Source organism: Dunckerocampus dactyliophorus, chromosome 5 (assembly GCF_027744805.1).
Source record: "Dunckerocampus dactyliophorus isolate RoL2022-P2 chromosome 5, RoL_Ddac_1.1, whole genome shotgun sequence".
Lineage (NCBI taxonomy): Eukaryota > Metazoa > Chordata > Actinopteri > Syngnathiformes > Syngnathidae > Dunckerocampus > Dunckerocampus dactyliophorus.
Window position 1 is genome coordinate 14374360 of NC_072823.1, and position 24360 is coordinate 14398719.

Sequence of the window (24360 nt, forward strand, 5' to 3'; positions counted from 1 at the left end):
CTAGTGATGGATTACAACAAGGTTAAAGGATTGTTTAATAAAAAAGCAGGAACTGAAATGGTTCTCACTTACAGGTGAATGGACTTACATCGTAATCATTCATTGGCGTCATGTAAACCACTCATAAAAGCCTTAAGGCTTAATGAACCAACAGAGATCTCCATAGGCATGAAAAACATAACATGCTGTTCTATATGTAAAGCATACTAAAACAGTTAAACATTCTTCCATCTTGACAGCATTTTCATGTCATACAACATTACTGCGTAGGGTGTACTACAAAGGCCACATAGATTACCAGGCTCAATCCTGATTAATACAATATGCCAGGCCTGGTTTACCCTTCATTGGAAAGCTTTAAAGCGACTGCCTACTTGGCAACAGTAAACAAATAGTGTGGCGCACCCCTCTAGTCATGCCATCGGGTTAAAGCCACCCTAAAGGGGCTTAAGACATAATTCCCTGTTCCTCTTCTGACCTCTTGAGTGTCTTTTAACAAGATGATCAATTTATGAATGAACAAAAGCATAAAAGGGCTTTGAATGGTAGAGAGGAAGCCGCTACATAAATGTTCACGAACAGCAGGAATGCATTGTTGCTTAATAGCTGTGAAGTACAGTGTCAAGCTTTTGTTGTTCTACTGACGAGCTTTGGAAAAGGCATCACGCAGCCAAAGAGAGTCCACATACAGCCTTGGGTCTCCCATGTACTCCGCTGTGCGTTTGTAGAAGTAGTAATACAACACTGCCACTGTAAACGAAAGATATTTGCTGAAAAAGCAAATACTTGCGCTGGACAGAAATGTACTATTTAGACAAATTACCTGTCCTCTGGAACACAAAGAGAGCTTGAAGGCCATCTGTCCAAACAAAGCGATTAGATTCTCTCCATCTTAGATTCTGTTAATAAGGAAACACTTCATTCAACATGGTGCACAGTTGCATTGTTACAGACTGTTGCATATACATGCTGTATGACATACCATCACCCAGCTATGGAGGCAGATACTGAGGGTTAGGTACAGGGCGGAGAACAGTAGCAGAGCCCTGAAGCGCTCCAGCAGCAGTGACATCAGGCCCACCTGGAACACGTAGGTGTTGAACATCATCAGCAGGATGATGATCACATTGAACAAGATGGCGATGTCCTGGATGCTGCAAACAAGAGTTCTTAAATGAGCATATATGGCGTCTCACAAAAGTGAGTACAACCCCTCACATTTCAGCAACCATTTTTATTACAATATAATTTTCAAGCATGTACAGCAGTATAGATTTACTGTCCACTGAAAGTGACTCAACACATAGCCGTTACCTAAATTCTATATATCTATATATTGGCATCACAATTGAGTAGCAAGGTAATTGTGTCTTGCCTACAGTCAAGCATGGTGATAGCATCATGAGCTCATGCTGCATGAGTGTTGCCAGTATTGGGGAGCTGTGGGTAATTGAAGTAAACATGAATTCCAAAATGTACATTCTGAAGAAGAGCACAATCCGCTCCCTCGGGATGACAACTGCCTTGCCGAGAAACGTGAAGGTGATGGAGTGGCTCCAGATCTGAACCTAATTGAGCACCCTGTGGGCCAGGGCATCCTCAAGCGGAAGGTGAAGGAGCACAAGGTGTCCAATATCAAGCATCTCTGTAATGTCATCATGGAGGTATGTACTGTGAGCTGAAAAGTGCCAACATTCCTTGATCCACACCATTAGTTAAGTTCTTTTGCCCATGCCACAGGCCTCAGATATACTCATTAAACCTCAAAGTGACATGGTTTCATCATGCAGGCAAATGACTTACATGAATAGCACAAGCTGGATGACGGCTGCTCCTCTCAACAGTTCACTGAAGGAGTTGACGAAAAGGTCAAAGGCCAGTAGTGTCAGCTGGATCAGCAGCACCAGCGAGTAGTTGCCTGTCTGCAGCATCTTTCAATACATCTTTTGTACTCTTATACACAAAAAGGTTCTCAATGATGATGGCCTGTGAGTATCCGTTCATTCACATGGTTAGGACCTGTTGCATTCTTCCAAAAATACTGTATTCTTGCAGCTATCTGGCACTCCAGTGACGTCTATGTTCAGAAACATCCTGTAGTGTCTCCTCAACGATGAGATATTTTATGATTGCAGCAAGTCCGAGAAATCACAGCAGCTCTTCTCATGTTGGCATCTTTGACTGAAGATCTCTTTATATTGAATTACCTGCAAGAAAACGCAAAGAAATTGTGAGTTTGTGTTTTCTAAGAGGACAAACTGATTTTGTACCTGTATTCAGATGCCACTAGATACGAGCTGATTGAAGAGAGAGACAGCATTATATAGTCAACGTGCTCAGAATGTTACACAAGTCCCGCCCTCGGAATTGTAGCTTTTGCCTAAATGGACTTGATATGTAGTACTCCACTGGCCACATACTTTACCATTAAATCTCTTTTAAGAATCTACCCATTACGATGATCTCGAGTCAAGTAGCTCAAGAAACAGATCATGGTTTCAAAAGATACAGTTTTGTGTCCATAACATAATCGATAGTTTGGCATCCATCCACAACAGTGCGGTAACTTCCAGGAATTCCGCCCAGACGTGTTTACATCAAGCTATGTTGTTATATTTGTCGTTTCCAACGTATCAGAAGGCACCAAACTGCACTTTAAGTAACACGTCTTACCGACAGATAGCATTTGGGGAACAAAAAGGAGACTCTAAAAGAGAAAAAACCCAACAAACTCCTTGTGATCCGCGGTTATTTGGAGACAATACCTTCTTCAAGCGCCTAAATGCTCTCTAGCAGTAAGCCATGCATGCATTTCCGTATCCTCCATGGTAACGGGTCCTTTTGCTATAATAAACACTATACTAGTTCTTGAAAATGTTCTCATACGAATTTCACCGCGTAGACACAACATTATTGTAAACAAATTTGGCGATTTGTTTTTATTTCTTAAACATTATCTTGAAAAACACTAAAATGTAAAGTTAATAACTCACTAATACTTGCAAGATTTTGCTACTGTATATTATACTAGGCTTTACGGTAAACCTCCGTAGACGTGATCTTTACTGCCATCAAGTGGCTACAGTTAGTACTCGACTGGACTGCTGAGAAGTGATCAAAGGTAGGGGACACCTGCGTCCAACGCAGCCAAGGTATTTACCCATTGAAACTTTTTTAACTTGTCTAATGTGAATTGTTTACTCAAGTGTATGATTCGTTTCACTACATAACTGATGTTCGCCATCATAAATAAACCGTGCTTTGTTCTGCTTATGGATATTTTTTATTACTCCATTATGTTGTGTTTCATTGGTTAGCTAAGTTAGCTAACGTTACCAAAATGACAGCTGTTTTGTTTTAAGGGTCTAAACATTTCTATAACGTTTCTATATGATTGTACAAATTAAATTTGCGGTATAATTTCTTTAACATTCCTTTGCTAGAGTTGTCCGTAAATGTGTGGTTATATTTAGGGTAAGTTTTTTTTTTTTTTGGCCATCATGAGTTGTAACCTCTTTCTCCACTTTCCCTTTCTGAGGGAAAAGACACATTAAACACATGGCTGGCTATTTCACCTTTTGCCCTAAACATAAACACTCTCCACATATATTGTTGACATACGTTTTCACACTGGAATTCCGCTTATCTCTTATGTCAGGAGGAAGTTCTGAAGGCTTCATATATCATCTCCCCAAAGCTTTATCAGTAGCCACTCTAATATTTATTTTTTTATGGATCTGGAAACGTTGTAGTGTTTGTAGAAGCTTGTTAGCTAGGTAAGGTCTGGTTTTCTGCTTTATTTAATTATCCTCATCAATGTTTTAACACTGCCTGGAGCCTCGCCATCATAAATCACTTATAAGAAGAGCTATATCGAGTGTGACATAATTTTCCAGCAATTGTGGTTGCTCTCACAATGCAAATAAGGGCAAGCAATATATTTGCATTTCCACGCTCCTGGTTGTCTACCCTACCCACCTCTTCAAGAGCACACAACCTCCCGGGCCTTACTCTCTACACATCCTGGTGCATGGTTTGTTTATATATATATATATATTTATATATATATATATACACACACACACACACACACACACACACACACACACACACACACACTAAGTATATACTTGCTAAGTACTGCCTATTGTGTATTTGACAAGTGTGGTATATGTTTACTCCGGTACTGTTAAATGGTAATTTGATTTATATATATATATATATATATATATATATATATATACTGTGTGTGTGTGTATATATATATATATATATATATATATATATATATATATATATATATATATACTGTATATATAACATGCAGTTATTTTTCCAGTGCAGACGTGGCTGTGTTTTGACAGAGCAGTTGGAGATAATGTCTACAGTCCCAGCAGAGTTTGTTGTTCTTGTTTGACAAGGGAGGAACCCTCAGGGCTGTTGTAGCCAAAAGTGAGCTGTCTGTTGGTGCACAGGTGTGTACTTTTGTATTTTTTTACTTTTTTCAATTTTAAAGATTCAGTCCCCACTCCTTCCTCTCTGTCTCAGCACAGGTCCAGCGATGTCTAAGTGGCTGATTGATGGTGAGGTGCTTGAAAGTCAAGGGAGCGGCGAGGCAGTACCCGTAAGCCCACGACCTCAGGGGCTGTCGGCAGGGAGCCCCAGACCTGGCAGGGGTCGTAGCCCACTGAGCTCACCCATCATTAGAAAGGAAGCAGCAGCATCAAGCCCGCAAGCAGAGACCATGAGCAAGGCGAAGGAGCTGTTTGTACTGTGTGACAAAGAGGGGAAAGGCTTCATCACGAAGCGGGATATGCAGGTGAGCAGCTGGTTTGGTAGTGTACAAGTTAACACTCAGTCTTTGATACTCGCATGCTTTCCACAGAGGCTGCAGATGGAGTTGCCTCTGTCGCCCGAACAGCTGGAGACAGTGTTTGAGAGTCTGGACCGTGAGAGCAATGGATTCCTTACTCCGGTGGAGTTCAGCACAGGACTTGGTGAGCATACTGCACTTCAACATATAATTATGTGAAAAAAGAACGCCCCTTGGTCTAACTCCTTTACTCCTGACTTGTACACAAAAAGGTGAAAACTTGGCATAACATGCACCCCTACTCTGTTGTCCGTGCTATTATTCATGACAAATACACCCCATAAGTCAGACTGACTTGAATCCTCACGAAATTTGCTACACACCTTTAGGGGACTGACAAGCACATGTGGTGTCCTATTTTTTTTTTGTAGACTGCACATGTAATGGTGGAATATGTCTGTTAACAACGCTTATTTTATATATTCACTGTGCAGGTGAGCTGATGGGGCAGAATGACATGACAGCGCAAAATAAAGACCTTACAGACAAGGACAGAGACCAGGTGGACTGGTCTGAGGACTCGACTGCAATTAGACTCACAAACATACTAAATGAGCTTGGCGCAAATAAACTTTTTGACAGGTGAGATGTCTTCTGCTAAAAAAAACCAAAAATGCATACATATCTATTTCTTGAAGTTTATTGTACATTGTTGCCCGAAACATGATTGCAAAGTTATTGTAGTTTCACAGAGTACAAACAATATGAAAAGTGAATGGTCAATGTTCTATTGAAAACTGTGTATTTAGTTTTATATGTTCTGTCAATGGTTACATTGAGGTCAAGCACATGTGACAAAGCAGGAACCCGCAGTATGTAAATACTGATAAATGGTGAATTGTAAAAACAAGGGATGGGCATAGGAATTGATTGCCTTATGACAAGTGCATTGTTCTGCTAAAGAAAAAAAATAAATCAAGGTTCCTTGATATTCCTACAGCATATGCTTGTGAAGTTTGACTTTGTTTTGCTGTTGTGTGCCAGTCAGCAGGAGCTCTGTTCTCTCTGGTGTGAGCTGCAGAGAGAGCACCCAGAGCTGCTGAGTCTCTTGGAAGGCATCCTGCTCCATGCTGTGACCCATCTGCAAGACTCCATCAGAGAGAGAGACAGTCTAGAACAAGCTTTGCGCAGGTAGCAAATTTACTCACTTAATTCTGGTCAGTGGGCTCAAACATTGAGTTGAGTTTTAAAATCCCTTCAACTTTGTTGCTTTCTAGACGTGAGAGTGAGCATGATCAAGTTGTTAGGTCCATCTATGAAGAAATGGACAACCAAATCCGTGAGGAGAAAGACAAACGCCTTGCTCAGGTACAGACATGAATTTTCTGTTTGAGTGTTGATCCTCTGATCTTAATTAAATGTACACAGGAGAGCATCAGACAGAAGCAGAGAGGCTTGCAGCTTGAAGAGGAGTTGAAGATGCGGGACGAAGAATTGGAGATCATGCTGAGCAGACAGAAAGAGGTGCGTAAGGATGTTACTGCTTTAGCACGTCAACGTAAGGGAGTCACCAGAACCTCTCTATGCGTGAAGCTGGACATCAGAATGCAGCAGCTGATCTGTGAGCAGGTAAGCATGAAGGAGAAGAACCAGCAGCTGCGCGCCCTCAACATGCAGCTCCAGGAGCAGGCGGAGAGCAGCAGAGAGCAGCTGCAGTCTGCTTTGGGGCAGCTGGCCCAGCTGCAGCTCAGCGCTGCCAAGGAGCAAGTGGCCAGACAGCAGTAAGAAGCACCTCTGTTAGTTTTTTTTTTTTTTTTTAAGTGCGCAATAAATCATTCAGTCCAAACTAAGGATGCTCCGATCAGGGTTTTGTGCTGCTGTTTCCGTTAGCGATCATCCATGAGTGAGATCGGCCAATACCGATCACATGGATTAAGTGTACATTTTTCAATTTATATACGATGAGTGCTATTGGGTCCCTGGAAAATAGGCAATTATTAAAAAATAACTTTTGGGAAAATAGTTTTTTTTCATTTTTTGCCTTTTATTTATTATTAACAATTTTTGTACTATTTGAGACAAACCAGAATTTTATTTGATGCATGTTTTGGAGTAATACAAATACATGGGAAATAAATTGTTCAATAATACATTTTTTAGTTCAAAATGATACAAATACAGTAAATATCTTTTTATTAAATAGAAATCTGTCCTCCTTAATGTAAAACAGCATAAATTCAGTGTCCAGGTTGTAGGGGTCTCCAACATTGATCATGATGGGCTTTGAAAGGCATTTGTCGGCATATGCCAATAACATGTTTTCTACAAAAATCGGTCGATACTAACGAGTGGCTGATTGATCAGAGCATCCCTAGTCCAAACCAAAATGTAACTCCCTTTACAGAAAAATAACCCCAAAATTGTCCTACAAATTTTTCTTCTTCAGAAAAGTTTTTAGCAGACTCATACTGGAGAGAATGATTGGTTTTGTTTGTAATATGGAGTTAAAGATAAATCTGCATTTAGGTTGTTGTTTTTTTTTTTGTAGAATGCATTGTCAATATAATGTTCTTGTCCTGGATGAATTACTAGGGCTTTAATTGTCACGAAAGGCATCAACTTGGACATACTATCCATTGTCTATACTGCTTGTCCTCATTAGGGCCATGGGTAAGCTGGAACCTATCCCAGCTGGCTTCGGGGAGAGGTGGAGTACACCCTGGACTTGTCACCAGTCAGTCGCAAGACACATATAGATAAACAACCGTTCAAACTCACATTAACACCGGTCTCTAATTAGTCAAGTGCTTCTCGAATAGTGGGGAGGGTCCCCCTCGGTGGATGCGGTCAACTGTCAGGCAGGGAGGACTTTCAATATTAGTGCAGACATGCCGACACGCATGAATTTGTCTTACTCAGCATGCAATTGACTCTTGAATACGCTTGTATGCTTCACTGCTCTTACTCTAACATGGTTTTTGGACCGTGAGAGAAAGCCGGCGCAACCGGTGAAAACCCACCCATGGGGAGAACATGCAAACGCCACACAGAGATTTGAACCCTCGATCTCCTGACTGTGCGGCCAACATGCTAACTACTAGATCATCCACATGGACATACCTGTAATTTTTAATCTGTCTGTCTTTTGTTTCACAACAGAAATGTCATAAAAGTGTCAAGAAACATGCAGAAAGAAAAGGAAAGTCTCTTGAGACAACTGGAGTTGTTGAGGCAAGTTCATAGCAATGTTTTTAAAAAGTGGAAGGAAAAAAAAACCAAAATGAGATATTGTACACACTCAGTTTATGATTACAGTACTTCTGCACAAAATAAAAAGATCCATTACAAGATAAAAAGACACAAGTTTAGTCATGCTTGGTTTTGCATTCTACTTTCATATACCGTTACTATATTTTGTAGGACTAATTTGTAGTGTTATAGAACTCCACTGACAGGAGGGGCAAAATATTAGAAATAGTGTCCTTGCCTACGTCACTACAAACTACAACCACAATAATAAACATAATACCAGTTTGTTTTGACTGTGCTGATCAAAACTGAGCCTTTAGTTTGTAAAGCCACACTTGTATTGGATCTCAGTCGATTTTGCAGGTATATGCAATGTTGTGTGTGGCCATTGTGAATTAAGAAAAATCAGTAACCACTGTTACTTCCATCGCTAGGGATATGAACAAAACCCTGCGAGACGAGAAAGATGCCCAGCTGACCAAGAAGAGGGTTAGTCACAGACGCCCGCTCCTTCCTCCTCTGCCGCTAACCTATGACCTCAGTGCAGACTTTTACACTGCATGGACACAGCACATTTATCCTCCCTAAGCTAAGTCTGGGAACAGCAGTCTTCTTCCTTCCCGCCTCCTGGCCATGAGTCTTTAAACAGCAGCTTGTCACTGATTGAACTCAGTCGACATCTTGTGCATGCGTGGATGCGATGGTTGAACTGAAGGATTGTGTTGAGAACATTCATTCTGTGTGATATTCTGAACATTGATGCCTCTCGCAGACACAGAAAGCTGTGTCTCAATTCAAGGCATTACAAATTCCTTTATTACATCTCCATTCCGTGCGCTATTTGTGGGGCTAAAAATCAAGGCAGTTCACTGCAACAAACAACCATGCAGAAAATGCTAACAAAATGACGTGAAACATCACTTGTTAATAACCATCTTGTACTGTCCTGCATCAGATACAATCAAATGAGTGTGCTTATGCTGTGAAGCTATTTGTTCCACAGAATAAATGTCACTCCTGAGGACTGGGTTCTTCTTTAATGTATACACAGTGCAATATTGTATATTATATTATTATATATTATACAGGACAGTATCTGTAAAGCTGCCAATGTGTATGAATGGTGTTAACTAATATTTCACATTATATCACAGCTAATTTCCTCTTTCTCACTTCCCACAAAAACATTTTGCAGAGTCCAAATATGGTACAGACTTTGCAGAAGAGAGGGTCAGTCATAGGGCACTACCTTCTACAAGACAAGCCATTGAAAAGGTTTGTGTGAGCCAGTCTTCATCCACTGTCTTCACAGCCTTGCGAGGCAGAGATAACTCATTTTGTGCACTGGCTTATCTATGCTGAAGACGCCCGAGCTCATGTGATGGGTTGGAGCAGGTCAAAGAGAAAAAAGCAATTCAATCAAACACAACTCAGAGTTGCCAGCCGTCATGTAGAGACAGTTGTGAGAAAGTTGGACAGGTAGGAAAAATAATGCATCATCAAATATATTATCGTAATCAGCTGCAGCAGAGAGAGTCAACCACTTCCCTTACAGCAAGGACATGTTACTTTTTAGGACACACTTGGGTGTCCTCAGCAGTTGTTCAAGGTGGTATTCTTGGGTAGCACAGGGGTGGGCAAGAGCTCCTTCATCCATCACTACTGCACAGGACATTTCTACAGTCCTATGAGCGCTACTGCTGGTAAGCTTTTACCAACCTTACACCGGCTTCAACATGTCCCTTGTTTGTTTACAAGCTTCTTTGCTCCTAGGTATAGACTACCAGATGAGGACCATCACTCTGGGCTCCACCTCCATCACCCTCCAGCTATGGGACACTGCAGGCCAGGAGAGGTCAGCCCACTGCCTGTTTAGTCTGCTGCTCCTCAACATATGACCTTCTTCACTTCTCCCGCACGTTTGCAGGTTTTGCTGCATCACGGAGCAGTATTACCGCAAGGCAGATGGTGTTGTGGTTGTGTATGACATCACTTGCGCAGCCTCCTTCACCACTGTGAGAGGGTGGATGGACTCAGTGGAGGTGAGCAGGCGGATGCAAAACCAGTAGTTCTTTACCATTCTTGTTTACGTAACTACAGTATTATTTGTCTTCAACTCTCACAACCTTATTGACTCACGGGCTGCATTGAGGCAGCCGGGGGGCCAGACTATATATTTGATACACACACACTATTTTAAGTCCACCTGGAATTATTTGTCTTATTTTATCTGTAAAAGTGTCATACAATCAGCTATATGTGCTTTTGTCCCTTTTTTTCAGGAGTGTTTTAAACATCAGACCACATCAAATAACAAAATTTATTTTTATTATTGTTATTTTTTTTTTTACTAATTAAGACACCCGGAATGTACATGAATAAAGGATGTGTGATATACAATATGAACTATGAACGACAAAACATTGACTATTAAAGAGTATGTGAATGTCACTTTTATATTTCCCAGACAGTGCAGTAGGCAGGCTAAGTTGTGTGTCACATACTGTATGTGTTGACTTGTGTTTGTTTGGCACCGTGGGTGAGGTACAGTAGTTGTCTGGATCGCTGCATGTGAAAAGCTACTTAAACTTAGACTACTTGCAAGTCATGTTGCCAGCTTGTATGTTAAAAGTTTACATTAAATACTTTGGAAGCATCTGGCAGGCTGGATTTGGCCCATTGGCTGAATTTTGCCCATCCCTGCCTTAGAGTACGTAAAGTACCGGTAATCTGTGTTCCAGGAGAAGATGTGCGATGGTGCGGTGCTGATGCTGCTTGGGAACAAGGTGGACCTGGCTGACACTCGGGAAAGTAGGAAAGTGATGACAAGAGATGGGCAAACGTTGGCGCAGGTGAGGTCCAATTCATTGTTTAAGAACTTTCTGCCTCTGCGAAGATAATTAAGTATAATCTGTCTTCCTCTGATCCAAGCAGCAGCACCAGGCTTTGTTTTACGAGTGCAGTGCCAAAACTGGATACAATATAGAGGAGCTGATGACTCACCTGGCTCAGTATGGACACATTTACATTTATTGCTACTACAATATTGATTATTTCTTACAGACAATTTGTTATGACATTTGTTTTTGCTGGTTTTAAGACACATTGATTCAGGTTGTGCTTCTCATTTATTATAGCATTAGATTGCTTTCAGTGGTTTCATCACAGTTGTGCTTTTTTTCTGCGCACACTTATCAGTCACAACATTAAGTGTAGATGTACACTCACGAGGGGAGTAAAACATTAGAAATGCCTCTCAGAATGAGAGCCACTAGACCGAGCATGATCATCTTTGTAAAAGCACAGTTGGTATATTTTGGCTCTAATTTGATTGTGCACGTGTACCTATTGTAGCCACTTTTTTTTCAGGATGTTGGTTGCCCAGATTGATCGACAATGTGAGGACACACTTTCCCTGGTAGAGTGTGCTGCACGAAGAGGTTGCTGTGCATGATGACCTAAGGAAAAACATTTTGAAGGGCATAATTTGGCGGCCTTGCAGTTTCTTAGATGGGACAGTTCTAAGTTGAGTTTGAATTACAGGTTAAAATCACACATCCGTGAAGTCCAGAGGTCAACACTTTCTTCCCATGACTCAGTGACACATTATGTATTTTTCTGTTTGATCAAAGGCAGGTTTACTGTTAGCCTCTTTGTACACCGACTCACTTAAATATAGTTGTTTTTCCACCTCTTGTCGTGGTGTATTTGCCTAAGATTTCCCCCAGGTTCCGCACACATTTTGGACACCTGAAGCCCTCCTGTGTGTGGAGAGAGGCCAGTGGGGGGCAGACATGCACTTTAGCAAAGCGTTTGGGTGGGCGAGCAGCTCCAAGAGGACACACTACAGTGTTACACTTTTGTCAGCAAGACCTCTAAGTGCTACCTCCACAAGTAGAAGCACATCCACTGTGGGCTGATCCTGGAAGACATTGCCACTGTGATCCTGAATCAGGTACGAGTGTTTGGCTTCACAGGAAAGCAGGAGGACTTTTTCCATGACACAATAGTTAAAAATAACTCCAGTAGGCAAGTGTTTTGCTTTGACCACTGCTTGCACTTGTCTGGAAAAGCACATTTTCTATGTATGTGTATGTATAGGATTATGTTTTATGGTTAGTTTTTCCATCTTATAGATATGTGTCACTGCTGCATGATGCTCAGCCCCAAAATTTCATTCAGGCTTCAATTCCATGAAAATCAAATATTGAAAGTAAAGTTGAAGTTGACAGTCATTAAGGCAGCGAGGATCACAAACATTTGCTGCCTGTCACGTGGCACAAGCTCTTAAGTATCTTTGTCTAGCTATGTAATGTTTGCAAGTCTGGGAGACGTCATTGTACATACTTGCTTAGGGCGAATACCTTCTACACTACTAGTATTGCATGTGTAGTGGGAAATCTACTTCATATTTCCATTTGATGCAGGGGCATCAAAACACTACTAATTATAATTGTTGTTAAATGCAATGACGACAGGGTACAGTATTCTGTGTTTCACAGGGCCCTGAATCTCCACTTTACATCCGTTGTGGCTCCAAAGCCGTTTCAATGTCTGCAAATCCTGCTACTATCAAACTGTATAGCAACATGTGGCACTCACTACTCAATGTTTGTTTATTTTAGAATGGAAACTAGTCGTGAAAACACCAACGCCTGTGGGACAATCTGTCTGAAGTATGTGCTCTTTATATGTAACATTCTTTTTTGGGTAAGTTGATCTCAATGGTTCCTGCAGTACATGCACGTTTTGCTTGAGATGATGCAGACATAAGTGATGAGACATAAAATGCATACTGTGCATGCATAAGTTAAATATTTGCTGCCATTTAGTTTATATTGGGTCACTAAAGCTACAGTCAGATGTTCATTATTTTGTCTCAGCTTGATTTTACTGGCAGGCTGAAAACGAGAACAAGGCATTAGAGTTTGGTGCCTTCTTTTAGCTGGCCGGGGGTGCAGTGCTGGCCGTGGGTGTGTGGACTCTGGTGGAGAAGAGCGACTACATCAGTCTACTGAACTCCAGCTTCTACTCAACGTCTGCTTACATCCTGATTGCTGCCGGAGTCATTGTGATCGTGACCGGCATCATTGGATGCTGTGCCACCATGAGGGAGATGAAGAGTCTTTTGATTGTGGTGAGACTGCATATGAAAAATTATATATTTCACTCACAGTTACATAAAAGCAGGGAAGGAAAGGGCCGTTCCAAATCCTGTTTACACACGCCCACACCAGTCTCGAGGGGATTGAAAGTTAATCCTCGGTGACCTTGTGTCTCCCTGCAGCTCACTGTGACTGGCTGGTAGTGACTGTAGCTATGACAGGCTGAGTGGAGAGGCGTGTGTCTTTAAGAGTTTACATTTAGAGTGCGACTAATGTCAGAGGAATGAGGAGCATCACAAGCGGCCGTGTGCAGCAGACATGCAGACGCAGCCAGAGGATACATGTACTGTAATATAAATGTTAACGTGAGCGACCTTGGTGACCTTATTACTATGGCAACAGATGAACAACTTCCTGTTGGCTTTTCGTGGAGACTTGAAAGTGCTTTGCTATTTTATCTCAGTACAACCACTGCTTTTAAATGCAAATACCTTACGACTGACAGCTCCATTAGTTGATATTTTGTATCTGTCTTGCAGTATTTGGTCCTGCTACTGTGTGTGTTCCTGCTGGAAATCATTGCAGGCGTCATGGTGTATGTTACCTACCAAGAGGTGAATTCTTTTTACCCACAGTTTTTTTCAAGAGTGCAAAGCTTTTATCATCTGTGTTTATTGTTGTTTAAATGTTGTTTAAATGTGACCATAAATGAATGAAGGTGCCTGTTAAAGACTGAGGGCATGTACCTTTGTGCACATCTGCATTGGGCTTAATGTTGCATCCTTCTTACCCCTGTTTTTCTTTCTTTCTCCCCTTTTTGCTACAGTGTTTCCCTTTCTGCCATCAGGTAATTTGCAACTTTAGGTCAACATGCTCTGTTGCAAGTTGATATGAAATGCCTGTAGTACTTTAAGTCAGTCAATTGAGAACCTGAAGTTTTTAATGAGAGATTTGGAAGATACAGTACTATGTTTACAGGAAAGGAATGTAATGACATAAGCATTTTATATTGTGGAGGATTGTGCGTTAATATGCTGTGGCTGCTTCACAGTTAGACGAGGAGCTGAGACAGAACCTGAAGGTGACCATGCAGCAGAAATACCAGCAACCTGGAGAAGACAGTGTCACGCATGCTGTGGACAAGCTCCATCAGGAGGTTTGCATTACAATGCAGACTGAGCAGTCTTACATTTGGAGTAAGCTCAAATGTCATTCAAAGTCAATCATCTGTGTGAGTTCTTTCCACTCAGTTCCAGTGCTGTGGAAGTAACAGCTCCTCAGACTGGAGAGACAGCGTATGGATCCAGGCTGCACAGGACAAGCAGCTTGTTCCTGACAGCTGCTGCAAGACTCCCAGCAGCCTCTGCGGCCGCAGGGACCATCCCTCCAATATCTACAAGGTGGAGGTGGATACAGATGAGCTGGAAATTTACATTTGAACATGACTGAAATGTCGTTACTGTATGTGCTGCCAGGGAGGCTGCATCATGAAATTAGAAGACTTCATTCTCTGTCAGCTCTACATTCTGGGTGCATTGGGCATCGGGATTGCCTTTTTACAGGTGATGTTCCTCAGCTGAATAAACATTTTTATGCAATATGAACAATATCCTCACATTCTAAACTAACACTTTATACCTTTTGATTTCAGCTATTTGGGATGATGTTTACTTGCTGCCTTTATCAAAACTTGAAAGATGAGCCATATTGATGTTGGACTATTTAAGAGGCATGACTAAGTGTGTGGTTTGAGGCTTAAGTGCACTCAATTTGCATAATTTTTCAATCCCGTTGGACTTTTAAATCAATACAATACCCCCACTTAAGGTTCTGTTATACTGCTGGGCAGTCATGATTTTTCTCACTGTCTTGTCATGTCAAAGGTAATGCTGTTAAAGCAGACAAATGTAAGCTTGGTGCAGCCATATTCTCAAAGTACTGTTCCTGTTGTGTGGTTTAAATACTACATAAAACAGTGTATAATGTATACAAATACATATTGTATTTTGGTTTGACTGCATGTTACGGAGCATGTCATACAGTACACACAATTTTATGAAGTTGGTTGACAAGCCACATCATAAAGGCAGTCCATTGTCTTGTTAACACATTTTGCCGAAAAAGAAAACACATTTTTGGCAATAAAAAGTTGCAAATATTTCACGTATTCATCTCATTTCCACCCCCTGCTGACCGATCTAAATAATGCACCGAACTCGTCACGCTGGTAAGTTTTAGTTTTATTATGAAAATCCTTAGGCGGATGCTGTCAGGTGACCGCACTTCCCCGTCACACGACTTCCGGTTTGTTTCCAACATTTTATTAACGTTTCAACATTCCATGTCAACGAATTTTTGCAATAGAAATGTCTGCAAAGCCGACTTGTTTGATTGTGTTGAGCGCTTCTTCTCAGGGTGCGTTTTCAACGTTTGACAAGAAAAGCATTCTGTTTGGGTTTAATCATGTATGGAAATGATTCTAACGCGTTTTGTTCAATGTAGGGGTGTCGGCAAAGTCTTTCCATCAGTGCTTCAGTCTTTGCTCCTCCGTTTTTAACCTCCAAACAGCCACGCCTGCGGTAAGACTCTTCTTACAATGCAACAAAATAAGTGGAAAACGGGTACTGTATATACAACGTATTTAAGAAATAAAACAGAAAATGTGCCTACAATTATTTCCCCTTCACAGTGGAAAAAAAGTTAATATACTGTGCATTATGTGGCTTTAGAAGTGAGCACACCCGTTAAAATAGGTTTTCCATGTCCAAAACGTTGACACAAAATCTGAAATTAATCTGTTCAAGGGGAAAAATCTACTTTTGTATGCATATTTTTTTACTTTGTTGTTTTTATACCTTTTTGGTATGTACTGTATATATGGACATGTTTTTTTTCATTGAAGTTTAAGTTATTTCATTTTTTTAAATTATTTATTGTGGTTGTATTTTTCTTCTCTTAAAAAAAAACAACACATCACACAAAGCTGATTTTGCGTCTATTGACAGGGGAAGCCTATAGACTTTTTTGAAGTTGATGAGAGCACATCTAGATGGGTGCAGGACTTCAACATAAAACCCTACGCCACTCCTGCCAAACTTGAATCTATCGATGGTGAGACGCCTTCACAGTCTGTTTACTTTCCTTGCCTGCCATGTCAATGTGTTGCTCAGCTGTGTCACCATGACCTTGTCCAGGTGCCCGCTACCAGGCTCTGCTCATCCCCGACTGCCCGGGAGCGGCCAATGACCTGGCACACAGCGGTTCTTTGCACCGCATTCTGTCACATTTCATCTCCCAGCAAAGTCAGTGAAGAGTCTTGTGAAAGTGTCTACCTTCTATGTGTGTACAGTATATGTATGCAGATTGTGTTGTGTGCAGAGCCTGTGTGTGCAGTGGGACAGGGAGTGTCTGCACTCTGTTGTGCCACAGAGGGTCACAGGTGGATCTTCAATGGCTACAGTTTGACTGGGGTATGTTTTACTTCACCGTACACCATGAGGGGACTACTGGGGAAGTTGGTAACTGTATTCTGGAAATTGGAGGGAATCTCAGTTAACAGGCAGATTTTGTGTAAAATTAGTTGCATTTTCCTACTACTTCCTGCGATCCTCCATAACGTGCTTATAACTTGTAAAATACTGCATGCTACAAAAGGACTATTTAGGCCACAATACAGCGTTTCAACCCCAAGGCAACAACCAGTGAAGTAAGTGGTCATGGTGTTAGTGGGATAAATATATTTGATTTATTGTTGTCAACTAATCATTACCGATGAAGACGAGTCAAATTTGTTTAGCTTGCCAAATCCCGAATGTTATCCCTGAAGTCTTTGTACGTGCTGTCGTTGAAGCCGTCAGTGTTTGAACTGGTGCGGAGGCCTGACTTTGCAAACCTGCCTTTAATTGTGGAAGACTTTGTGAAGGACAGCGGCGGCTCGTACACAGGTGAGCATGATGAGCTAATGCCTTAACAAGAATTGCATTTGTCAAAGTAAAGCCCTCTTTTTTTTCCCAGCGAGCCAAGACGACGCCGTGCACGTTGTCACTGACAGACACCTAATCACTGGACAGAACATGCAGTCCACCTGGCTCGCTGTCAACAATTTAATTCTGCTCTCCAGTGCTAAGTAAGCTTGTAGTTGTTTTACAATTCCATTCATCTTGAGCAAAACAAAAGATGCACTTGTACTGCACTTAAACTGAACCACACAAGTGTTTGTCAACCACAAAAAAACAGTACCTTTCTTTGCCAGATTCAATAATGTGGATGTCATTTCTCTGCACATCAAACATGACTTAAATCCTGTTAATGGCTCATTTTAGAGTTCATGCCACTTCAAAACCAAATAAATCCATACAGCACTTGTCTTTGTAGTGCAAAATGATCACACATATCCATGTGCTGATGAAGTCCTCATAGCAGGTCATAGAAGTAGTCCAGGCCTTGTCCCAGTTCCCACAGGGAGATACCAGTACCCAGTTCTTTAGCCAGAGAGATCCTCAGGTGCACTGACTAGAAAATGGAAGTAAAGGAACATGAATTTCCCCTCATCACCAATTTATAATGGGCCAACTCATCACTGCATTTAAATGTGTTGTCCAAGCAACACAAACTATGTATGAATAAAACATGTTTTCATAGTAAAAGTTGTACCTTCAACGATGGATAGTAAACCACATGCTTAACCCCATTGCTCCTAAAATGAAGATGGGACAGAATTGTTTCCGTTGTACAGATGCAAGTCAATAAATTTGTACTGAAAGTATGATAGTGTCCATCTTTACCTCTTGTATGTGAAGTAATGCTCGGCAGAATATTCATCCCAGAGGAGTTTTGGCCGGTGTTCCCGTAAAATGTCTATAAACCTGCACACACACAGCCAAGTGTGATGCTTTCATCCACTAACATGTCAAGAACAAAATGTAGTCCATCAGTTGTTGACTCACCTCCCCCCGAGGATTGGCTCGGTGCCCTGATTAACAAAGTCCAGGCCGTACAAGTTGAGTCCAAGCAAGATCTTTGACCTCCACTCTGTGTTGGGTGCCAGCTGGAGGACACAGTCTTTGACCCAGGGCAGGGGGGCGCTTGGGCCTGGCCTGGCAGAAAACACCCACAGTGCATCAACATCAACATCTTTCACTTTCTTCAAAACAAATTCATCACCTCCATTTGTTCTTTTCAAACTGGATTATGGATGTACACCATTTTAACGCTCCATTTAAACACAAAAATATAAGAGGTAACATATGTTAAAACATTAAAACAATGCAGTTATTGTTTTCCATTTAACTTAGTAGTATTTAGCTACATGAAAGGGGCAAAATATTAGACATCTCTTGATATATTGTGCAGTTGTTGACCACTAGAACTATACTGTGATAAACATCCATCCATCCATTTTCTATGCCGCTTATCCTCATTAGGGTCACGGGGGTATGCTGGAGCCTATCCCAGTAGACTTCAGGCGAGAGGCGGGGTACACCCTGGAATGGTGGCCAGCCAATCGCAGGGTACATATAGACAAACAACCATTCACAATCACATTCATACCTATGGACAATTTAGAGTCTCCAATTAACATAACATATAACATGTTGTAAAATTAATACCTCTGCAACAGTGTCAGTCAAAACAGCTTTATCTAAAGGCAGCGTTTGTTGTCAGCATGTGAGTTTTCTCTTAACTGTGCATGTTCTACATAGAATAGAATAGAACAGAACATTATTGTCACCGATACAATGAAAATCATTTCAGCATGGCTTCATAAATGGTAGCATTGACGATAAAAATAAAACATCAAAAACACACAATTATTCACAAGTTGGCCATATGTGGCTATAAACAGAAGTCCACAGTACGGTTTATTTACATTTTGGTATTGCACTTGTATCATATCTGTATCATAAGCAACTGCAGGATCCACTTATATAATTATAAAATCCATTGTGATATTATCATTACAAGTGTTTATAACGCAAAAAAATAGTTATATAGTCAAATGTTATGAGATTTGAACAAAATGTCTTACATCCATGTGGGGTCAAAGGCTATAACGTCAACTTAAGCCATTTTAATATGTAAAATCCCATTGTACATTTTCAGACTCTTATCTTGCTGTTTTTATTGGGCTTTTAGATCATCTAGTTGCTAAAATCCTAGCTCATGTAGAAAAAAAAGCTTGTGTTTGTCTCTACCTGGCACCACTGGAGTAGTCATATGTCATGAGACTAAAGCCATCCACGACGGGAGCAAGCTGCTCAAAGTCCTCTCTTCCAAACATACCAGGCTGCCCAATGCTGATGAGGACATGAATTCAAGAGTCAAGACACTGACTTTATTGGTGTTACTCAGAGTTCCCCTTGCCTCACCTTGTCACAGCAGGAGGAATGACGAGGATGCAGTCTAATTTCTTGGCCTTCAACGTTTCACATATGTGTTTCACCAAATGGATTAGCTCCCTGTGGGACACGTCACACTACTGTAGCATGTAGCTCACAATAAAAGTGACAATAACAGTGACTTACTTTCTCTTGTTGCCCGCCAGCTGGCTCCACAGCTCCAATGTGAAGCCATCAAATCCCTCAGTCTGCAGCGCCACAGAATAATTACACAAGTTCAAAGACATTATATGGACAAAGGTATTGGGAAGAAGCCCCAGTCCACTTTACCTTTCCAACCTGTACCAGTTCACTTCCCAGCTCCTCAATCTCATCTTCACTGGCCAGCACGCTCATGTAGTCCTGGTAGGACCAGTCATCAAACAGCAGCCTCGGCACTAACAACAAACAGTCTTTATCTGGGAAAACAATTACTGGACCATTTGACTCCATCAACTCACCCATCTTGACTTTTTTGTTGGACTTGCGGACAGCTTTGACCCAGCCTGGAAAGACACACATATTCGTCATCAGCTTGATTTGATTTGATTTGTCCATTTTTATGTGACTCTGAAGTGCAGGGGAAACACAAACCACACAAATTACCAGGAATTATTTTCCCTCTGTAATTAAATGACTGGTAATAGGTTAAAATAATAATAACATACAGTAAGTGCCAGGAAATGTTGGTGGAAAATGGGCTACTCCTCCAGCTCACAAGACTCTTAAATAAGAATAAACATTTCCAAGTGGTCTACCTAGGTCATGGTCGTGGAGGCCCGTCACCTCAAAGATCTCAGGTCCTCGCCGGCGAAGCTGAAGCCACACTGGAGACACAGAGGTTAGCTTGGGCCCAAACAGCTTGGCAACATCATAACCGTGAGAGTTCCACTGGTGGAAAGAAACACAGTGGACCACAGTGTAGTAGTAGTCATTAGGGGTGTCAAGATTAAATTTGTCAATATTTCTCTTTTAGAGAAAAGCTGTCTCGCAAGAACAGGGCAGCCAGAAGCCAATCACACTCAACGATGGCTTCGCTACTGTGAATGATAACACACGTTATATGGAAGTGGCAGTGTGCTAGCCAGGATTGGAACCGAACATTAGTGCTTTACGCACACTTTATACCTTGCAATCCAATCTACCTCGGTGTTGCCTGCGTCACTCGTCGGGTGCTTTTTTTCAACAGTTCAACAGCTGCGGTGGTGTTAGAAGCTGTTCTAATTCGACGTTTGATCAAACTTATTTAAGATTTGTCAGCTCAAAACACAATCGCTGCATATGACTTCTATCAAAACATGTGATACTACTAACTATACTTTCCTTAACATTTTTGTGGCAATTTCAAGGATTTGGTGCAATGGGACTCAATATTTTCTTAACCAAATGATTCCGTAGGAGATTAAGAAGAGGGAAAGAATTTTGGCTATGGCAGTTCGTGTAGAACGAGTCTGACACGAGTCTGACACTGACATGAAAAAAATCTGATACAAGTGATACAGTATATGAGCAAGAAATATCGTAATTGCCCTGCAGTGTGAACGTAGCCAGGTCTCCAGACTGCAACTAAATGGTCGCATTTTGCAACAAAAATATGAGACAATGTGAGTACATCATCTGCTCGCGCATGTGCAACCAGAAAAAAGTATGCCCGTTGACAAGGGACGCACTTTGTCCCTTATTACCGTGAGAAGGAAAAACAGTCTGTAAAATGTGGGCTCAACTGACGACAGCTTGTCACAGTCTTAAACCTACTGATCGCATTCGATCAACTTTTCTACCATGTTTACACATTTTGCCTGGCTCCACTGTCTCACTGGCGGCAGCTAGCGAGCCTGCTACAGTTATCCGCCCAGTCTCTTGTCAAGGGACTCCCAAATGTGACCTCTTTTCTTTTTTAACCACAGTGACATTTTGTCTTTAAAACAAACATTCATTAGGCGTTCGTTTTTGGCCCACAGGGAAACTACCATGGCTGTCGCATTCATGGGGTACATGCTAACTTACTTTTTTAAAGAGTCGCGTAACATCATTGCTCTACTCTTGCTCTCTTCGCCTGATGTTAAGTAGCTTACCAAAGAATATTTACTTCAACTCTGTATTTTTGTAACTCTTTAATTCAGACATGATGCCTGTATTTGATGACAAATGAGCACAATGTAGCATAAGGAGAATGAGCACATTGTTTGAGTGAAGATGTGCTTTGTAAATAAAGTACAATGTAAATGTTGTCAGTCACATAAAAGACAAATAGCTCACCTCGCCTTTCTTTTTGTCAAAGTATCTTTAATAGTGCTGTAAGGTGGATACACCTGCACTATCATAAACATTCACACTCAATTTCTACACTTTTACACTGGACAGATTTCTATAAGAAAGATATTTAAATCATTATTTTATTCTGTTAATTGTATTAAAAGTGTTATTTTTAACAAAACACATTATATTATTGAGAAATTAATTTGTCATGTATCGGTATTACTCTAAAACCCGCATCAAATTATCAATTCAGGTTTGTGTCAAATAGCACAAAATTTGTTTAATACATAAAACCCCAAAACAGGCGGGCTGGTTGGCCCCACTCATACTGACAGGTTTTTACTGCTGCACCGTGCGGGGACTGGAACACCAATATAAATGAAATATTCAGATTAAACTGAATTCACAAAATAATCATCACACTTACTTATTTTATCATACGATGCACACAGAGAAATGAACGACTTCACGCTCTCTCCTTTCTACTCCGTTCTCCTTGCGTTCAGACGCACTCGTAATAGAGAGTATTAGGCACTAATTGTTTTTAATGTTTATTCACGTACCCCCGATGACAATTGGCATATCCCTAGGGGTACGCATACTCCACTTTGGGAACTTAGACCTTATCGCAACTTCATAGCTTCTGCCCTGATGTGGAATCATCGCCAGCATCTGTGATGGCAGCGCAACAACAACAACTGGTGTTAGCAGTGGTAGTAATGAGACTTACAGGTGTAACATAGCCAAGAACTGCTCCAGGGAAAGTTCTCTTGATGTGAGAACAATATCTCTTCTCCTCCTTCACAATGTTCTTCCAGTGGACCTCTGACACCACAAGTCCTCTCTCCAATACTGACACTTGTGCCGGGGATGCCTGGACAACACATTGCAAGCCCTTAACATACTTATTTCACCTTTCAGCAGGTAGACTGTCAAAGTAAGCGTTGCTCACCTGAGTCTCCACTTTGTTTGATCTTTTTGCGTCAGTTTTTGACAGAGTACCACTTACCGAGCAGCAGCAGCACACCATAGCGAACAACACAAATACTGTTGTTGTCATAGCCATTTTTTTTTCATCAACACATTGGCGGAAATAAGACCGTCTCGGTTAACTCGTGTTAGCTTAAGTCTAACAACCGATATAAAAACATTTCCGGTGGCATTCGTCACGTCAAAGGGACGAGTGACGACAATTCAGTTCAAAGTAACTACAACAAATAAGCAGCAATGACAACGAACTGTTACCAATAATTAAGTTTTGTGTATTGTGAGAGGAGCTTCACTGACACCAGCGTGATGCAGCGTGACAAACCCAGATCGGCTACTTCCGCCTTGTCTTATCTTCAAAATAAAAGTTGCGCCAAGATAAAATACTCGATTAAATTAAAAAAAATGTAACCCCAAACAATTAGAATTAAATAGTTCTATCTTTTTGAAACACTTTGTGACTTGAGAATTAGTTTTCATTGCATATACATGTAACGGATGCCAGTCTGTGCGGCTGCGCAAGTGTACGTTGCTCACTTCCTCAAACCTCACTCAAACCTCACTCCCTCAGCCTTCAGACCTGCGCTGAACGCCCGGTGTACAGGTGTTGTGCCGAGTTTGGCATCCATGCCGAGATCTGCATGCAGGTCGCGGGAGCGCGCACGCTCAGCTGAAAACCACACCGTGCTATTCTTAAAGGCACAGTACTTCATGATAACGAAGCGATGGTACGTTTTGTCAGCTTTATGGGTAACTATACAGCACCCAAAGCACGAATTTCTTGGCTTTATATTTGTTAGATATGTGGAAGCATTTGATTCAAGCATATCTAGAAACGCGGTGGGAGGAGCAGGTTAGACATTCACAATGTAACTGTGGCACTTTGTTACACAGTTGTCCCTCGATTTATTTGTTTCTGCATAACAAATGACAAATTACCAAGCTCATTCATTTATAGAAAAGAGGGGCATGCATGCAGTATTCGGTAGGGAGGATTTTGGAGCTGCCGAAAATTGCATGCACCCCTGGTTGGTCAAATACGACTCCTAAATGTGTGTAATTCACACGATGTGCTTCAAAGACACCCATCTCTCACATGGACTGCATCATTTCATCTAAAAATGTCCCAAACAAGAAGTAGAGGGTGCATGCAATTCTCGGCAGGACGGATTTTGGAGCTGCCGAAAATTGCATGCACCCCTCGTTGGTCAAATACGACTCCTAAATGTGTGTAATTCACACAATGTGCTTCAAAGACACACATCTCTCACGTAGTTGGCGTCATTTCATCTAAAAATGTCCCAAACAAGAAATAGGGGGTGCATGCAATTCTCGGCAGGACGGATTTTGAACCTGCCGAAAATTGCATCCACCCCTGGTTGCTCATATACGACTCCTAAATGTGTGTAATTCACACGATGTGCTTCAAAGACATCCATCTCTCACGTAGTTGGCGTCATTTCTTCTAAAAATGTCTCAAACAAGAAGTAGGGGGTGCATGCAATTCTCGGCAGGACGGATTTTGGAGCTGCCGAAAATTGCATGCACCCCTGGTTGGTCAAATACGACT

At 41.4% G+C, this 24360-nt stretch overlaps 5 protein-coding genes across 16 annotated transcripts; 3 read left to right on the top strand and 2 right to left on the bottom strand.

Annotated features, from left to right (window-relative positions):
• Positions 1-19: 19 nt before the first annotated feature.
• tmem138 (transmembrane protein 138) lies at positions 20-2833 on the bottom strand. 3 transcript variants are annotated; one of them, XM_054776641.1, is made up of 5 exons: positions 2766-2833; positions 1804-2207; positions 983-1154; positions 824-899; positions 20-750 (listed from the first exon to the last, which is right to left on the bottom strand). In XM_054776641.1, the coding sequence occupies exons 2-5, from the start codon at positions 1929-1931 to the stop codon at positions 638-640; spliced, it is 489 nt and encodes a 162-aa protein (XP_054632616.1). In that variant the 5' UTR covers positions 1932-2207; positions 2766-2833; the 3' UTR covers positions 20-637. The 3 variants fall into 3 exon arrangements, with proteins under 3 accessions (XP_054632616.1, XP_054632614.1, XP_054632615.1); XM_054776639.1 differs by having other exon boundaries at positions 2271-2798; XM_054776640.1 differs by having other exon boundaries at positions 2674-2793.
• A 258-nt stretch (positions 2834-3091) lies between these two features.
• cracr2b (calcium release activated channel regulator 2B) lies at positions 3092-9917 on the top strand. Of its 4 annotated transcripts, XR_008570459.1 has the most exons (14): positions 3092-3152; positions 4340-4475; positions 4549-4819; positions 4886-4997; positions 5308-5455; positions 5858-6004; positions 6091-6181; positions 6242-6337; positions 6407-6594; positions 7973-8044; positions 8497-8551; positions 9258-9337; positions 9427-9765; positions 9836-9917. XR_008570459.1 is itself a non-coding variant. In XM_054776971.1 (13 exons), the coding sequence occupies exons 3-13, from the start codon at positions 4562-4564 to the stop codon at positions 9686-9688; spliced, it is 1509 nt and encodes a 502-aa protein (XP_054632946.1). In that variant the 5' UTR covers positions 3092-3152; positions 4340-4475; positions 4549-4561; the 3' UTR covers positions 9689-9826. The 4 variants fall into 4 exon arrangements, 3 of the variants coding, with proteins under 3 accessions (XP_054632946.1, XP_054632948.1, XP_054632947.1); XM_054776971.1 differs by lacking the exon at positions 9836-9917 and having other exon boundaries at positions 9427-9826; XM_054776973.1 differs by lacking the exons at positions 9427-9765; positions 9836-9917 and having other exon boundaries at positions 9258-9362.
• Positions 9918-11512: 1595 nt separating this feature from the next.
• Positions 11513-17083, top strand: cd151 (CD151 molecule). 7 transcript variants are annotated; one of them, XM_054776979.1, is made up of 11 exons: positions 11513-12017; positions 12688-12772; positions 13008-13199; positions 13707-13781; positions 13994-14014; positions 14219-14323; positions 14418-14573; positions 14643-14729; positions 15670-15746; positions 16173-16278; positions 16362-16686. In XM_054776979.1, exons 2-10 carry the CDS (start codon positions 12689-12691, stop codon positions 16183-16185), a joined length of 810 nt encoding a protein of 269 aa, XP_054632954.1. In that variant the 5' UTR covers positions 11513-12017; position 12688; the 3' UTR covers positions 16186-16278; positions 16362-16686. The 7 variants fall into 7 exon arrangements, with proteins under 7 accessions (XP_054632954.1, XP_054632952.1, XP_054632955.1 ...); XM_054776977.1 differs by lacking the exon at positions 11513-12017 and adding an exon at positions 17018-17083 and having other exon boundaries at positions 12032-12772; positions 16362-16637; XM_054776980.1 differs by lacking the exon at positions 11513-12017 and having other exon boundaries at positions 12032-12772; positions 14819-15746.
• Positions 15240-23411, bottom strand: chid1 (chitinase domain containing 1). The gene is made up of 12 exons (XM_054776974.1): positions 22756-23411; positions 22534-22677; positions 20303-20435; positions 20006-20050; positions 19836-19942; positions 19692-19753; positions 19536-19625; positions 19362-19463; positions 18114-18263; positions 17952-18032; positions 17821-17863; positions 15240-17679 (listed from the first exon to the last, which is right to left on the bottom strand). Exons 1-12 carry the CDS (start codon positions 22867-22869, stop codon positions 17581-17583), a joined length of 1170 nt encoding a protein of 389 aa, XP_054632949.1. The 5' UTR covers positions 22870-23411; the 3' UTR covers positions 15240-17580.
• Positions 16276-17297, top strand: gatd1 (glutamine amidotransferase class 1 domain containing 1). The gene is made up of 5 exons (XM_054775807.1): positions 16276-16294; positions 16362-16469; positions 16546-16637; positions 17018-17111; positions 17182-17297. Exons 1-5 carry the CDS (start codon positions 16276-16278, stop codon positions 17295-17297), a joined length of 429 nt encoding a protein of 142 aa, XP_054631782.1.
• Positions 23412-24360: the final 949 nt, after the last annotated feature.